The 16,501-nt window shown below is 44.9% G+C and overlaps 1 protein-coding gene across 11 annotated transcripts in view; it reads right to left on the reverse strand.

Annotated features, from left to right (window-relative positions):
- LOC122389122 (vasoactive intestinal polypeptide receptor 2-like) overlaps positions 1–16,501 on the reverse strand; it is a 79,770-nt gene that overhangs the window by 34,870 nt on the left and 28,399 nt on the right. For all 11 annotated transcript variants that reach the window (XM_043380823.1, XM_043380827.1, XM_043380834.1 and 8 more), the window contains exons 2-4: positions 12,934–13,101; positions 11,056–11,168; positions 184–354 (exon numbers count right to left, since the gene is read on the reverse strand). In XM_043380823.1, coding sequence (XP_043236758.1) covers positions 184–354; positions 11,056–11,168; positions 12,934–13,063 — 414 coding nt within the window. In that variant the 5' untranslated portion in view covers positions 13,064–13,101. The remainder of the gene's footprint in view (positions 1–183; positions 355–11,055; positions 11,169–12,933; positions 13,102–16,501) is intronic.

Consider the following 16,501-nt stretch of genomic DNA (forward strand, 5'->3'; position numbering starts at 1 on the left):
TGAGGGGTTTGTCATCTCACCTTGATCAGGTGGTTGTCTGTGCGATTGATCATGAGGAGGTGTTTATCACCTTACCTTGATGAGGTCTTTGTGGGTGTATTTGATCATGATCAGTGTTTGCTACTCACCTTGATCAGGTCGTTAACGGAGTAGTTGATCATGGTGAGATGTTTGTCATCTCACCTTGATCAGGTCGTTATCGGAGTAGTTGATCATGGTGAGATGCTCATCGGGCAGAAGGTGGCCGCTAGACTCGGGCGCGATGTGACAGGAGCTGAAGTTGGTCCAGGTCCTGTTGTGCTCTCCGTGAAAGAACCAAGTGCCATCTGGCATGCATTGCTTCTGCATCTGGTTCTGAGAAACACAATATCGGAACGTGAAGATAGTTTCAATTGACGCACCGTGAATAGTCGCCAGTAAAATAGCAGAGTGTTTTGACATGTAGCATGTATGCATCCAATCGTGAAATGCAACTATACGGTTGCAACGCGAATTAAAACTGCATTCAGCACTTAGGCACGAACAAGTTTGTGATCGTGTTTGTAGATGTTAGCAATTCATCGAATCATCTATTGATACGACGGAGTTTAGTGTGGGGCATTTCAGTACTCATGTTTCGAAATAACTATTCAAACTGAGGGTTCCGCGTGTTTTTTCTTCACAAACATGCAATACAGCCTTAATTAACTTGCACATAAATGCACGGTATGCATGTTTTGAAGACATTTCCTGTGTTCAAACTATCATAATGCCCAGTTGTGGTCGCCTTCCTAGTGGGATAGTGCTGTGATGAAAACAGCTATTTTGATGTCACCTTTCATGAATCCTCACTACCGTACTAACGTACCGTACGGTAGTTACCGTACTAACTACCGTACTAACGCTCTTTATTGCAAAAATATGATTTGTTTTTCTCAATTATGCAAATGGATTCGGCTTCGTTCATTTTTATATTCCGTATGGTTCTTGTCGGTCTTCGGTTTGGTTTTGGTCTTCCGATAATTTAAAACTGATACCACTAATTCATACCCGCCTGATATGTATAGGTAAAAGAATTGCAGTCACGGCCAAAGGCATCAGCAATTTCAAACATGCCGTTTTGCTACCGCATTCACAAGCCACTCTGGCTATAGAGGTTTGAACAGTTTGATCAAACCACCCTATACCGCAGTGCAGAGCGCTGTTCGCTCTAAATCCACCGGTTCCTGATGAGAGGGACCGGCGGCCGTCGACGAAAACTCGCCTTTATTATGCATTGGATGGCTAACAGGTTTTGCTACTGGGAATGGAGGCCCTAGACTTTAATGTGGGCCATGTGATACAATTTCAGGAGCTCATCAGTCTTCATTATGTCCTCCCAGAGCAGCAATTTTGCGTGCCCCGAACTGTAATAAAATACACGATGGTGATGGCCCAGCTTTGTGCATAGCTCAGCACTGGCGTGGATCACCGCGCCATGGCCGCTGCTCTTATCCTGATTGATAGCAATCCGCAGAGGCAGCGCGGATGTGCGGCGGACGTCAATGTTGACGCATCGCCAAAGCCTGGATCACTGAGAAAAACCCATGAGCTTGAGACGCAGGCCTGCAGATAGGTGTACTTGCACCAAACATTCTGTTTCGATATTTGCTCCGCTCAAATTATGTCCTCCAAATGGGTAAAACTTCATTATAAATACAAATTAAGAGATATTCAAGCATCGATAGGCTTAGCTTTGGTCGTTAGATTGAAATAAAAAACATTTTGGTCTGCAGCTTTTAAGCCGACAGACTCGAAGCTGTGTTGGGAGGTGTTGGGATTCAGGACTATTATAATTGCGTGCTAGATGGAGCACGGCTATGCCAAAATTACGTGAAAACTATTCAAGAGAATTTTTGCATTCATCTTGCTAAACGGATATTAATTATGTAAGCTAAAAATACATCAACGCCGGATTCGATAGAGATTTGTTGGTCTTTTTCAGATCTCTGTGTCTGCTCTGTCTATGTCTATCTTTAGAGCTCGTCCTAAGATACACAAGCCAAAAATTGATTTTTTATGTCAGAAGACGAGCCGAGCTCAAAACGTTATCCCTTCTTTTTACAAATATATCTACTAACATCATTGAGCATCAGCTTGATTCATTCCATGGATTGCGTAACTATATGTAATACACAAATGTCTCTAAGTGCACTCTGGAGAGCAGCCTCGCCAAAAAAGGCATTAAAATTTGGTGTCTGATGGATTTTTCCCTTGGTGTAAGCCCTGTTAATGTTTTGGCAATGCCTGTGTGATGAATTCTCTTTGAAGTGTGCAATTATACCGACATTAACGTTTCAAAATGCAAATTAATAAATTGCACTGCAAAGTAATTATCATTTGGAGACGAAAACGCATTCAATGACAATATCAATCACTCATGGCATCTGTGTCTGTGCATGGACCCTCATATTGCTGCGACGTCCCATTTCCTTATTAAATGTTAACACTTATTGCTGATTAAAACACCGCCGATCTAAGGCCTGCAATGCCTTTTTATTGTCCTGAAAGGTTCCAGTTATGTCTTTCATGGCTGGAAGAATCTTTCATAGACATATTTCACGGATATTCCATTCATGTACAAATTTTATTATAAGTCGGGAAAACAACAGCATGGTTTGGTCGATGGCGAGACACTGCTTGGCGCTGGGCTATATGAAAGTGCTTTCTGAACGTTTTTCTGGAATTATCACACAATTGCATGTATTGGTGATGTCAGAACAGCTTACCCTTAAAAGCGTTTAATGAAAATCGAATTGGACAGCTTATACGCTTCATTACAATAGGACTTTCAAGACATTTGACTGACCGGGCCATCTCCAGCAGGCGTAAGCCGATTAATGAAGTTGTTTATGTAAAGTGCGACAACATGGTGGACAAATTTGGGACCATTCTCAGCTGACGCCTAAACTGGCACCAGCTGGCTCGGATTAATTGCCGTGATATTTAATTGTCGGAACATCAGAGTCTGCCGACACCCTGGCTCTAAATTATCTGCGCCGACGGCTCTCTGGGGTGACGGGCGAGGCAATCTCCCTGTAATCGGGCCCGGCTCAATTACTGTGACTTGGCGGTGCCCAGTTCCCGTTATACCTGAAGGTCGCCCAACAGTTTTATCCAGCCCTGCATTGGCATGCTATTTTAGGTATTACTATAAACATCAACACAATACATGGACGCTGAGCGACTGAATCTCACACAGAATATCAACAAGCTAGCCGTGTGTCGTAAAAAAGGTAAGCCAAATAATAAATGAACATTACCTATCATATTGACATGGTCATGTTATAAGAAAATATGGCAAATGACCGCGAAGCAGAATCTACCGTGCAATGTAAATGCCCTTGGTTGTTGAAACGGTACGAAATGTCTCGCGTACAGAATGACATCATCACTCATCAGTCATCACTCTCATTTTCATCCCAGGAAAACTATATAATCCTCCTTGCACACCCCCCTCTGATGTTGTCATCATTCATGATAACAGTTGAATTGTTCACAAGGCACAGCGGACATTTTGCGGAAGAGATGTTATCGGCCACACGCCCTCCTATCCGCTGCACTGAGGAGTCCCTGTCGGGCCGTTCTCCGCCCGTAGTCGGCCGATGGTTACGCAGGCGTAGGTCATCGGCGGGTCAGCGACTGCCGGGGGCGATAAATTTCGGCCGACCGTGTCCCTGGGCGCCCGTCAGGCCGGTCAGGGCTGATGAGTAATAACGGGCGCCGCAACTTCCAGACTCTGACCGCCGCGGGGACACCGGTGTCGGTGGTTCGACACAATGACACCAGACTACTGACACCGGACCGCGGACACCGGTGTCAGTGGTTCGACACAATGACATCAGACTACTGACACCGTTGTGACTGGTTCGACACAATGACATCGGACTAGACACCGGTGTTCGTGGCTCGGCAAATGACATCGAACCTCTGACTGCGGTGTTATTTGTTCGATCCTATGACCCCGGATCGTCGAAACGCGAAATGCATCACTAGTTGGGGACAATAGCGCCTGCACTTGCAGCCCTGTGGTGTCACCAGTGAGATATGTGACATTGGTCCAGTGACTCGGGCTGACAGTGTCACTGGTACTGACAGCGACACTGACAGGAATTATCACTGGCAATAACATCTGATTGACTGTCACCCGACGAGCGTGTCTCCACCGGTTCCAAACAGCCGTCCTCATATCTACTCGTATCCAAGGATCCGGTGGCTATCTCTGCCGACATTGGCTTGCTGTGGACTGTGGACTGTGGCTGTGGACTACAGCGAGCCACACTCGCAGCCGAGCTGGGGGCGAGACTAATGTGCTAATCTTGTTTGGCATCGGCTTTCTCAGTTGGCGCTGGCGTGAAAAATTGACACCGTCGGCGGCGCCGAGTGACCCATTCCAGCGGTCCTGCTTTTTCGGCAGTTTCCTCGAGATCCTAGCAGTCGGCAGCGGCGGACGACTGAAAGCCGAGTTCGCCCAATAGCGACTTACCAACGCCCTGCCGTTCTTCTTTAGGTGAAAACGAGCAGTTCATCAGCCTTATTGGGCTCCAAAGGAAATAAAGACCAGGCTGTTAGCTAAAGAGGATGTGGCCTAAATTACACGATAAGGTCGTTTTTCCGCGCCGACTCTTCTGATCAGCATTTGACGAGTGACGACCGTCTGAAAGCCATCTATTCGGGCACAACTGGTCCAATGCGCAGAGCTGATGACCGGGTGAGCGACGATGGGCATTTCGTGCATTTTTCCATTAGCTTAATATGCTCGGTTGCCGCTACAAATTTGAGAGGTTGTATACATGTACGTACATTGTACATATATGATACTGCACTCATGTCATTTCGGAATAAAAACTACACAAGTACATATCATACATATCAAGCCCTCGCCTATCACAGGCTCTGTTTAAGCGCTCCATTTCCCAGCTGAAGTTCGCTGGTCATGAAATATGGAGTGTAGATTTCTTATAGTTACATGGTACAGCATAAAAAGAACTATTAGCAAAACAAATGTGGACACATGGTTAAGTGGCATAAAAAGTGAACATTATTCAGTGTTTTCAATTCAAAATAAAATTCTTTTAATGAATACCACTATCAAATTTCAAAGAGATCAATCAGCGCAACAAAGGAGACCACGTTTTATGCTTGTGACTTTATTCTAACAAGCTGGGTCATGAAATTTTCAGGGTAGGTGTAAAATTGAGCAATGCGAGGGCACTGAAAGTTTCGTTGCGATCGGCCGCTTTTTACGCGAGTTATTCGCGAAAAACCGAGAGAGGGGTCCGTTCGAACCCCACCCCCCACCCCCACCCCCTGGGTATACGGGCGAGGGTTAAAGGAAGACTGCCACCTTCAAAAAGTTTTCTCAGATCGGCCTATGATTTATTCCCTGGATAAAACAAAATTTTAGAATTCACCTGACAAAGTATCATCACGTGAATCGCGAAAAAATTATCGATTATCATACAATTATCAATCGGTTAATGTCTGGCGACAATGTTTACACATCACTAGACTTCAAGGTCATAAGATTATTACATTTTATTTGAAAAAGTAAGGTATTTTATGATTTACTAATATATGATTTCATAAGAAATTGGCCATGTTTAATTTATTTTGCATTTAACTTCGTAAAACATTTAAAAATCATGGCTCATTTGGAATGGGTCTGGCCCATGTTAAACCCCATTTCCCACACTTTTTTGGAAAAAATGAACTACTGAATATATAAGTTTAACTTTTATTTTGACACTCCAAAATTCTTCTCTGATCTCGAAACAATCAAAGTTTTGACATATATTTGCCAAAAGATAAGAAAATTCATGTTTCAAAGTTATCGATAAACAGTAGAGACATGGGTGGAGAACCTGCCCCGGCCACCCCGGCCGTGGCCGGGGTAACTTTCAGCCTACCCCGGCGCGGCCGGGGTAACTTTTCTACTCTTGTAAATCCTAAAAGCTGTCCCCATACGAGAAAAGAAAACTCACGCTCTTCGAATGTTGACTTCCATGGGCGTAATATTGCAAATCAGGTAGGTATTTACCATTTACTTAACTTGCCATAATCTCCAACCCTAAGACCCGCGTGTGGTCGCCAATGCCAAGATTGCTTTCACATCCTGTTCAGTTTCGAAATTTTGGCGCGCCTTCGGCGCACTTTTTCAAAACTACTGCTTGACCTCATTGCCTTCAACTGACCTGCCACCAACCGCAACCACACCCGTTTATGAGCGTACCCGTCAGGGTGCTCATAAACACCGAGCGGCCATCATGCTTCGAACTCGGACTGTTGTAACCGGGCCGCGTGCTCTCGCCACGCGGAATCCAACGCTCTAGCAACTGAGCTACGAGACCGGGACCGGTCGATATTCCTGGATCGACTCCCTGTTTGTATTATAAGAGCCGCCCAACATTGAAAAAGGCTACGCCCGTGGATGTCAGTGACCTATTTTAGTGCTTTGCTTGGTTCGATCTGTCAATTTCTCTGTAAAGCTTCTACTATGGTGAGTTGTCTTTTTGTAGCTATTTTGAGACACAATAAAAAGCTGAAAACGCAACATTTAGGTACTCAAAATGGCATATGGTTTGGTTTGGGTTCGGTGTGAAATTGGAAGTTTAACCCTCGCCCTGGCAGGGCATTTTTCATAACACGGCTTGGCAGGGAGGGGTCGATGCGACCCCCCCCCCTCGCGATTGGCTCCTATGGCACCTAGAAACACCAAATTTGGTAGGTAGGTGGGCCCCCTGGAGTTCTCGCCCCTGTGCAAATTTGGTTGCTCTAGGTCAATATTTAGGGGGGTTTTGGGGGGTATAAATGTAAAAATTTCGCTAAAAACAGGTCAAACGTTTTTCGCTTATAACTTTTGATCTAATTAAGATAGAGCAAAAAAAAAAGCACCAGTGAACTCAGCACGTCAAGGCGCGTCGAATGATATACTTTTTAGCTTGCTTAAGTGTACTTAAAGTTTTTCTTAAATTTTAAGTAAACTTAAAATTATTAATTAAGTTCAAGTTAACCAAATTGCATCATATCGCATATCATTCGATTCCGCTGATCACCAGGAACACAATGATACCATTTTTTAAGCTCTAGCGTCATTATGTGCCAAGTTATTGGCAAAAACGTCATTTGACCTCAGTTGACCTAATTTGACCTGACCCATGGATAAGTACACCAAACAACGAAGCACCTAGTGACCTGCTGTTAATTACTATGGATTTAAAGCACAAAAGTGATAGAAAGAAGTAGATATCTCCAGTATTTTCGGAATTTAGTATTTTCCCATAGGCTTAACATTACGACGTAATGACCTCTAAATGACCTCAGGTCAGTGACCTAAAAAACCCCGAACTATATGTTATACAACTCGGTGAACTTAGCACATCCTGAAAGTTTGAAGGAAATCAGTCCAAAACTGTGAGTTGGACAGGTGCAAAAAGAAAATTGAAATTTGACCATGACCTTGTACCGGTTTTTCTGACCTGGTGACCTGACCCAAGGTCACCCGGACCTGAAATTTTCAGGTCATATGTAAAAAGGTTGCCCCATAGGCTGTGCCAAATTTGGCGGCCTGCGCGCCGCCGTTTTTACGCTATCTTCGAAAAACCTTAGGGGGGGTCGCATCGACCCCCCCCCCCCCTGCCAGGGCGAGGGTTAAGTAAAAAGAAATAATAATTTAAAAGGAAATTGCCTTTTCGATCATTCCAAAAATGTTATGAATAATACGGTGTCGGATACAACGCTCATCCTTGAGCAAACACAGCATCCTATTCCATGCGTCAGAATAGGGGTTTGATGATGACCGTTGAGAACAACGTGAGTATATCGTCTTCCCGCGACTATCGGTCGCCGGCCGGGGTAACTTTTTCAAACATTCTCCACCCATGAGTAGAGATGTCGGTTTTCTTGGACTAAAAAAATGGCATCAAACTGAACTTTGGTCTCCGATTTCTCGCAAACGGGTTCGAATTTCGGAAAACCGACTTCAGTCTGGGACATAGGTGGCTCAGCTCTAGTGAAAACCGTTTTGTGAAAAAAAGGTGGCAGTCTACCTTTAAAGAAGAAGAAAAAACTTCCGTTTTTAGTTTTTAATATTTTATTTTGGTATGGTTCGTACTTCGTACTCAAACAACACAGGCGTGTGTATTTTGGGCTGTGCCGAGTAACTGTATAAAAATCCGGCTCATCATTGTGTCATTGCAAATAATAGCAATTTTTATTTGCTCACCCATAAATAAACATGAATAACTGGTGTACTAGTAACATGCTTGGAATTTCTCCAATGTGTTCCTATGCCTCTGTTCCATTTTCAGTAATTCGAGTTCTCTGCGTAATTTATGTATCTTGTCAGCGCAGATAATTACAGTTAATTACGTGTCTATCGGGAGAGGAGACACTCGTCCCTGAGCGGATGCATACTAATGTGTGTCGTCCGACACATGTTGTGAGTCGCTGGGAAGAACCCCCGGAGTGTCGACAAATGGTTGGGTGGCTCATTTTCGTCTCACTCGGATCCGGGAGACTCGGAGGTCTTTATTTACCACGTCGTCTTGTTCCGGTCGATGTATCGAACTAGCGTAACAAGCTGGTTTTTAGCAAGCCGCCTTCTTTGAAAATGCATGGCACTTGAAATGGTCGGTCGTTACCTACATGTGAACATGTAGGAAACATTTCAGCTCCCTAGATCACATGCATTATGCAATATGCATGCGTACATAAATGTAGACTAGATCAATGGTGTCCGACTGGAAGTACCTACCTGGCCATTTTTGTGATGAATAAAATCACAGAGCCCTTCCCAATACATCAAAGTCGGGGAAATTTTGAAATACAATATTGCTGCACCAGATGCATTCTTTTATCACAACGGATCTATATCAAATTTAAGCAAAATGTATGAAGTATTTGCCACTCTTTGGTCGTCTCTGACTTCTGAGTATGTTCTGAACAGAAACCGGATGTATTTTATCAGCAGAAAGCCTAGTTTGAGACAGATCTGATGCAGGCTGATCGTCTGACTCGGCGACCTGTCGTGGAGCGTGGCCGAGGGACGTACACTCGTCGTTTTTGGAACGACGCTGCTGTCACGGCATATTAGGTAACTTCGCCTCCCTTGGTGAATGAAAGTTCTGTCAAAGTTGCAACAGCAGCCTCATCAGCAATAACAGAGTCAATTTACTTAAATGAGTGGCCTAGTGTGGTGCCACATCTACGGATATATCAACGCATGATTTGTGATATATTTTACTAAAGGCTCAAGCTGTCTGAATTCGTCCTGGGCCTTTTGAGAACCATGAATGAATGTCGCACATGTTGCATTGAGGTGGTTAATTTGCGGAGTCGCTTCCTCATCTTCGCAATCTCAAGTGAATCTGCAAACTCGCAAAACGCCTCGCTCGTCCGCAGAATCATATAGTCTTCAATGACGTCCAGGCCGAAGTCAAAGTAGCCACGACCGTCCTCGACATTAGACATGAGCTAGACATTCGAAACCAAGTGGAGAACAAGAGTTGTGCGCCGTTACGGAGACGCAGCGACTGGTGCTCAATTCAAAGTGCGAACTCAATCGCTGATTTCTGAGGTCAGATTAAAATGGGACCAGGTTTCGGTAATGGTCTGGGTCAAGTATACCAGCTATCAGGGCCCTATCTCTAATGGATACCAAGAAATCGCGAACAAAAACGTGTGGGGTCGGCTCCATCCCTCTCCTCTCGCCCGGAAGTGTTAATGGTTCGATATTCTCACAAAGTCCATTATTTCAAAACCAAACTCCTGAGGACGTGCTCCGAAAGACGTGACAATGCTGCTCAGCCTCGCTTCGCCACTGTCCTGCAATTTAGCTATGCGGAAAATTCGACTTCACTCTGCGGCCGGCCTGGATCCCGCCTGGCTCTGCGGCCGGTGCCGGTCTGGATCTAACCTGGCTCGGGTCTGACAGTTCCGCTCAAACACCGCTCGGCGGTCGGGCGGCCCAAACACCTCTCCACCGCGCGCGCCGCCACGCGCTGCCGCCTTTGTCCCGCCGGTCTGTTTACATTTGGGCAGTCGCCGCGACAGCTGATGAGGCTGAAGGCTAATCACCTGCCTGAAGTGAGACTTGGGGACGCTGGCTGAGCCACGGCCGACTGCCAAAAGTGCCACCAGTCACAGCTACTTAGGAGATCCACCGGCCAAAGACCACCAGGACGCAGTCGGGTCACGGCGCGGCGGCGGCTCTCTCCCGACCGTGACGACTGATCGGGCAGAGCTGAAGAGGGCCGCCTTTCTCAGTCGGTGGCTCCTCTCGGCGCTGACCTGGCGCTGAGCCGGAGAATGGAAGCAGGGGCGATAGCAGGCCATTGTGGCGCCCGGGCCACAATCAATCGCCCGAGACAAAGATGACTGTGTGGTCGACAAGAGCCGTCAGTTTCGTCATCCGCCGAGACGCCAGGCCAGGCATAGGCTCGTGTAATCACTGTGTGCCATTTATCATTCTTCTGTTTATTCATCGCTTCATTAAATCACTATTGGAAGTTTTCTGTCGGAAGTTATAATGCTTCATATACAACGCATAGCTTATGCATTTATAGATGCCTTGCAAGATGAGAAACTTGCCCTTGCATTCAGACGTTCTCGATGTGATTTGTTGGTTCGTTTGTAAATGTCTGCCTGCAATGCTTGATATATAACGGCAGATAAAACTCTTCAAAGACAAAACAAATAAACACTCAAATACCAATTACATACGCACACTACCTGATAAGTGGAGATCGGAAAGTCGAATTAAACTGAACTCAGATATATCATATAAAGCTGGCCGCAAATGGACCTGCTCAGCTGATCGCTTCGCCCTATAGATACGCAGACATCAGTAAGCTTTACCAAATATCAATACAATTAAAAAAACACTTAAGAAAGATCAGAGATAAGAGAGATAAGGTACAGATAAAACTGGCTATCAACCTTGCAGGATAGTTTTCACAATAATATACCTCATTGCTTTACGTTGCCAGTAAGTCCACAGGCCCACGTAAGCCCGCTTATTCTTATTGGATAACTCACATGTTCGTAGAAGCCCTGGAAGTAGGCGGGACAGGGCCGGGTGACCGTTGTGCCCGCCGGCGCCGGATCCCAGCACGAGATGCCGTCAAACACCCGCGGGCAGTGCAGACCCTCTGTGGGTGGGGGCGCCGGTCAGGACTGTCAGAAGAGTACGGGACGCTCGGAGGCGCGGCCAGGCGTCGATAACGTAAAATAAAAATGATAACATCGGTTCATACGGTTGACCTGTATTGTTTAAATTTTTCAACGTCAAAAATTGAGCTTTTGTCACCTTTCCTGGAACTGAGTTCAATGTCAGTCACCTGATGAAATTAGCCTCAAAGGAAACAGACGACACTTCCATCGAGTTCCACGATCAAAGCCGGCACGGATAAGTCGGTGACATGGCATTTACAATTTACATAATTTTATAGAAATCAGTTACCTTTTGAACCTGGGTCCTGACTTTGACCGTACGTATATCTACACCAATTTAGTCAGTATTGGGTCCGAAAATGATATTGGTGTAATCAACAGACAACATGGCGTCTACTAGAACTTAACATAAAAATGTTCTTCCCTTGAAGGGTAACGTGCCCCCAAAAATCAAACTACATATAAGCTTCAGATGCCTCTCGATGAGCATTTCCTAAAACCGCTTTGCGCTTCTCGCAATGATGCTACAATTCGGAGATAATCTGCACTCTGCAGCCTGCTCCCCTCAGTCAGTGGCGCCTGCCTAAAGTATCAGCTTAAAACGAATGAACGAACTTCTTCAGTGTGTTGTTTTAAACGGATGTTATCGGTCGTTTTCGGAAGTTCTGATTTTGTCATGTATAGTTCAGCAAGGAATCATGCTAGATTAAATATCCCATACAGTAGGTATACATACAGGTCGGTATAAACCAGCATAATAACTCTTATCTTTGTTCCGTGCGATAGACATGCAGCGCGATATCTAATAATGGTCTGGCCAATTCTGTCCTGCTGTCATGTTCAATGCTCATAAGCCGAACTATAAAAAGGCTCACAAAGAAACGCTTTCACCACGATCTGGTAGCGGGGGCACGAACGCAGTGTTGAAAACCCAAAAGCGAGATCAATATCAGCCACAATTTGTAGCCAGTGTATGCTTCCTACGTCACAAATCGCTGCAAAATAATCCACAACACATATTGCAAATGCAATGATATGACGGGCAATAATATGTCCTGAGGTCCACTGAGCATCATTTGTCATGCATTTGTCACGCGAACTATTTCGAGAGGCAGTAAGTGATCAAGTGCGCGCCATTTTAAGAACCCTGCATGATTTTATTGAAACAAATTATGCATTACATCCATAGTGGAATGTCCATCAGTGCTATTATTGGATGTTGTGCTTTTGTGCTTGGTATGCCATCAACCACACAATCGATGCAAAAGATATTGGAATGCACCAGCGCAGCGCAAGCACTTTGTCACTATTTTACAATTAGGTGACGTTGATTTTGCTTCATTTCGTTATTATTATGATTCCCATCAAAAATATGAGAACAGTTTTGTTCAGGACACTGAAAAATATCGTGACTTTTCATTACCCTTATGGAAGAGAATAAATGACTGGGATTTTTGCTATTCTCCCCCTCATTATGGGTGCTATAATGTGAACGGACCTCATCGCTAAATCAAACTCGTGTCTAGCTGACTAAATGTTTTTGGAACCAGATCTAATTGACGATGTTTTTCATAGGTTTACCATTCCTAGGTCCTCACCTGAAACTGACCTCAGGCTAATGGCATTGATATATCATTTTCATTGCGGCTCTGCGCCTGCGGCCTGTTTCTCAGTCTGCGGTTCGATGCCGGCCCTGGCCCTGTGACTGAAGGACAGACGCCGCGCCGCGCCGCCTGCACTCACCGGGTTGCGGCTCCGTCAGGTTGGCCTGCAGGCAGAGTCGCTGCTGCTCCAGCAGTGTCATGTGCTGCCGCAGGGTGGCGTTCATACTGGCCGCCGGAGCCGGCGTCGCTTTGGCCGGACTCTGACCCATGGCTGCCGACCCGCCGGGCCCGCCGGGCCGCCCACTGCCTGAAACAAACGCAGACATTGCACTGTGATCGTAGTTTAGTTCAAATAGGAGATGAGGAGATGGAAAACAACTACCTAAAAATTTGCATTTCAATGATAGTTAATAACTGTAAGTGTACAATAAGAGAATACGTAACCAATCATTTTGTGTTATTCGTAAGAACAAGGGCTCTCACTAGAATTCGAGAATATGGTGAAGTTTTAAGCAATTCGGTAACAATTTCGGAGTTGCACACCGCAACTAACAAACACACCGCAACTAACAAACATAACAGAGAAAACAGGTTCGTCTGCCAGTTGTGATATCACTGAACGCGTCAGCGTATCGATATCGCGGGATAAAATGTGTCCATCTCAACCCAATTGGTCGTTGTAGCAGTGATAAATGATGCTTGTCCAATGTCAATACCTACATAATCTGAGCCAGCCCACCTTGGTAATGGTCAACATGCTTAAGAGTTAAGTTTGTCCACCACTTTTCCATCTGAAGACTATCAACAAGTTGATTGTTGTGCGGACCAGTTTACAATGAAATTTGCCTCTTCGCGGAACTAATTGTCCTCGCAAGCCTAAAGTGAAGGCCGCACAAAGCATTACTAACTTTGTACGTAATCGTTGTTCTATAAGGGCTTAAGAAGAACTTTGTCAGCCGCATAATAGGGCATAAAGTTTTAATTAGTTTGAGTGCAAGAATCAACTTCAACAAAATCTAAGCGTGCTGCTGATTTTGAGACGATGTGACAGCGTATTTGATAATTATATTTCCAAACAAATTGGCCGGCGAGTTCCGGAGCTCAACACTACAAAAAGGCGAGCCATACGATCACAGACAAAGATGAGAGCGAGCCCCCAGAGCCTTTATAATCGGACACTTTCAGAATCTCGAGTCCTCTCACCAAACACAAACAAGAAGGTGAGAGTCCTTCCAGCCACCAAACACTGGTAACTCAGCTAGATGAACATTTTGCGAACAAATGATATCTTCAGGGATGATTATTCGCCAACTAAACATGGATAGACAATAAATAGTTCGAGTCCAACTAGTCAGTTTGTATTGAAAACTGGTAGACTCCAACAAAGTGAACTTGCCTTGATTGACGATCAATATATTTCTCTGAGTGCCTTTCCCCATATCAGTAGTCGTTGGCCAATTTCGCTAGTACGTTAACTGATCAAAGTTCAACAGCTTCCACTTCCTTTATGATGCATAGCTAGTTCCACATGGCTAAAACCACTCATGATTATATCTTTTATCCTCACGCTTTCTCCATTCACCAGTCACTGTCTTCATTCACCACGTCGACAGAACTCTGATACGAATTTAATCACTGGTGTCACTATCAAGACACAAAATAATCACCAAGTCACACATGGGGCACTGCAGTTTTAGCACCGACTGACGGACCATGACTGGCAGACAGGACTGACAATCCTGGTCCCGACCAGCACCCCTGACCACCGGACCTGATGTGCTTATCGCTGGCCGATCAGTGTCATAACGTTTACGACATTATTGACAAAAGCACAGACAGACATATGCACACACACGCACCTTAATTACGCTTTCAACGGCATGACATTGACCAGGCATGAACAATTTTACGATAAAAAGAAATTTACTCATTATTCAGTTTATAACACGAAGTTCCCATATTCTAAGAGACCAAGCATATCTCAGGCAGCTTTTGCCAAATTGCGTCAGGGAACTCAGATTTGCTTTTCAATAGAAAAACACAATTCTAAAGAATAGTGTTTTAACTATTGACAACAAACCTTCGGTTAATTGAATTGAACCTAATCGTTAGTCGTGACTGCTTCTTTTAAAAGTGCAGTTACACTGTAAACCAAATTGACAAGTCTTGTGTAATATAACCAATCATCTCTTGGTATGTTTACCAACTGATACTTTTTAAACAAGCCGTTGTCTGGTGCATTGCTTGTCAGGTGACAACTACGAGTCAATAGTTACTATGCACACCAACTTCTCAGCATCCAGACCAACTCTACATTTGTTTCAACGTTTGTTTCTTAACCAGTTTTGGAAACCTGTTGCCGCATGGTTATTTAACCGGCGCCTAACTTGTACTGGTCAGCTGGTCAGCATACACATGGTCAGCTGCGCCTGACGTCAGACTTGGCGGACCAATCAGCGGTCGCCGCCCGCCGTTAGCGGGCCCCGGCGCGGCGGTTTCAAACCAGCAGTTGTCGCGCGGCCGCCGTGCAGCCTGGAGCAGCGACGAGGGCTGTTCCAGCATTTGTGCAGTAAAAAGTGAAATCTGTGAACTGTGGTGTTCGTGCTGTGAGTGAGGCTCCCTCTGGCCTGCGGGACGCACTAATCGTGCCTATACCCGCGGTCGAGACGCCTCCCTTCCCCTGCGCGCGCAATGTAAGTGGGCCAGACCTGTGCAGTGTGCATGCACATGTGAGCAGATGTTTTGCGGTCGGTGTTTTTTTATATATAAATACATTTATTTGCCTTTAATTCAACTCTTTATATTTTTAACCTGATGGACATATATGGGCTGTAAAAGCTAATCTGGTTGGCGATCATGATTTATTCGAATTATATGCGTGATCGTGCAACTGCATGATTGTTATGCTTAATGTTCAGGAAATATTCGTCATACGGGCATGTTATACTTCTGGCTTGATGCGGTGCACAAAACCATGTTCTTCCACATACGCAGCAGTTCTTGCTTCAAAGACTTATATGCTGACGGTGCACGATACACTGTAAACCAAATCTACAAGTTGGCTCCTTGTTACAAGTTTGGTTCCAATTCGCATAGGCGTCACCTTGTCGATACCTTGTCGATTCACCAACCCCAGGCTTGTTGGCCAACAAACTAACAGTTTGTCTACAAGTTTGGTTCCAATTCGCATAGGCGTTACCTTGTCGATACCTTGTCGATTCACCAACCCCAGGCTTGTTGGCCAACAAACTAACAATTTGTCTACAAGTTTGGTTCCAATTCGCATAGGCGTCACCTTGTTGAGTACTAGTCTGGGCCTTGTGGACCTACCAACTTCTGGATTATAGGCATAGTCGTTTCCTTGTCGGTTCATCAATCCCTGGTTTGTTGATGAACTAGCCTAGCCTTTGACTGGGCATTGCTAGCTTACAAATTGTCAACAAGTAAGTGTACTAACACTCTGTTCGAACTTGCTCTTCCTTACAATCGCTTTGTTTGCGTTGATACTTGATAACCTTAAGAACTTACGATTCGCGTTCGTTTTCAATTGCCACGATACTGATTCAGGAAATATTTTCTATACGGACAGGTTATTTTTTGGCTGGAAGTGGTGCACAAAACCATGACTGGCATCAGTTATTGCTCATGCTCAAAGGCTTGCGCTGACAATAAACGAAATACTGATGGGTTATATACCTAATCAATGA

Source organism: Amphibalanus amphitrite, unplaced genomic scaffold, assembly GCF_019059575.1.
Source record: "Amphibalanus amphitrite isolate SeventyFive unplaced genomic scaffold, NRLGWU_Aamphi_draft 000344F_arrow, whole genome shotgun sequence".
Lineage (NCBI taxonomy): Eukaryota > Metazoa > Arthropoda > Thecostraca > Balanomorpha > Balanidae > Amphibalanus > Amphibalanus amphitrite.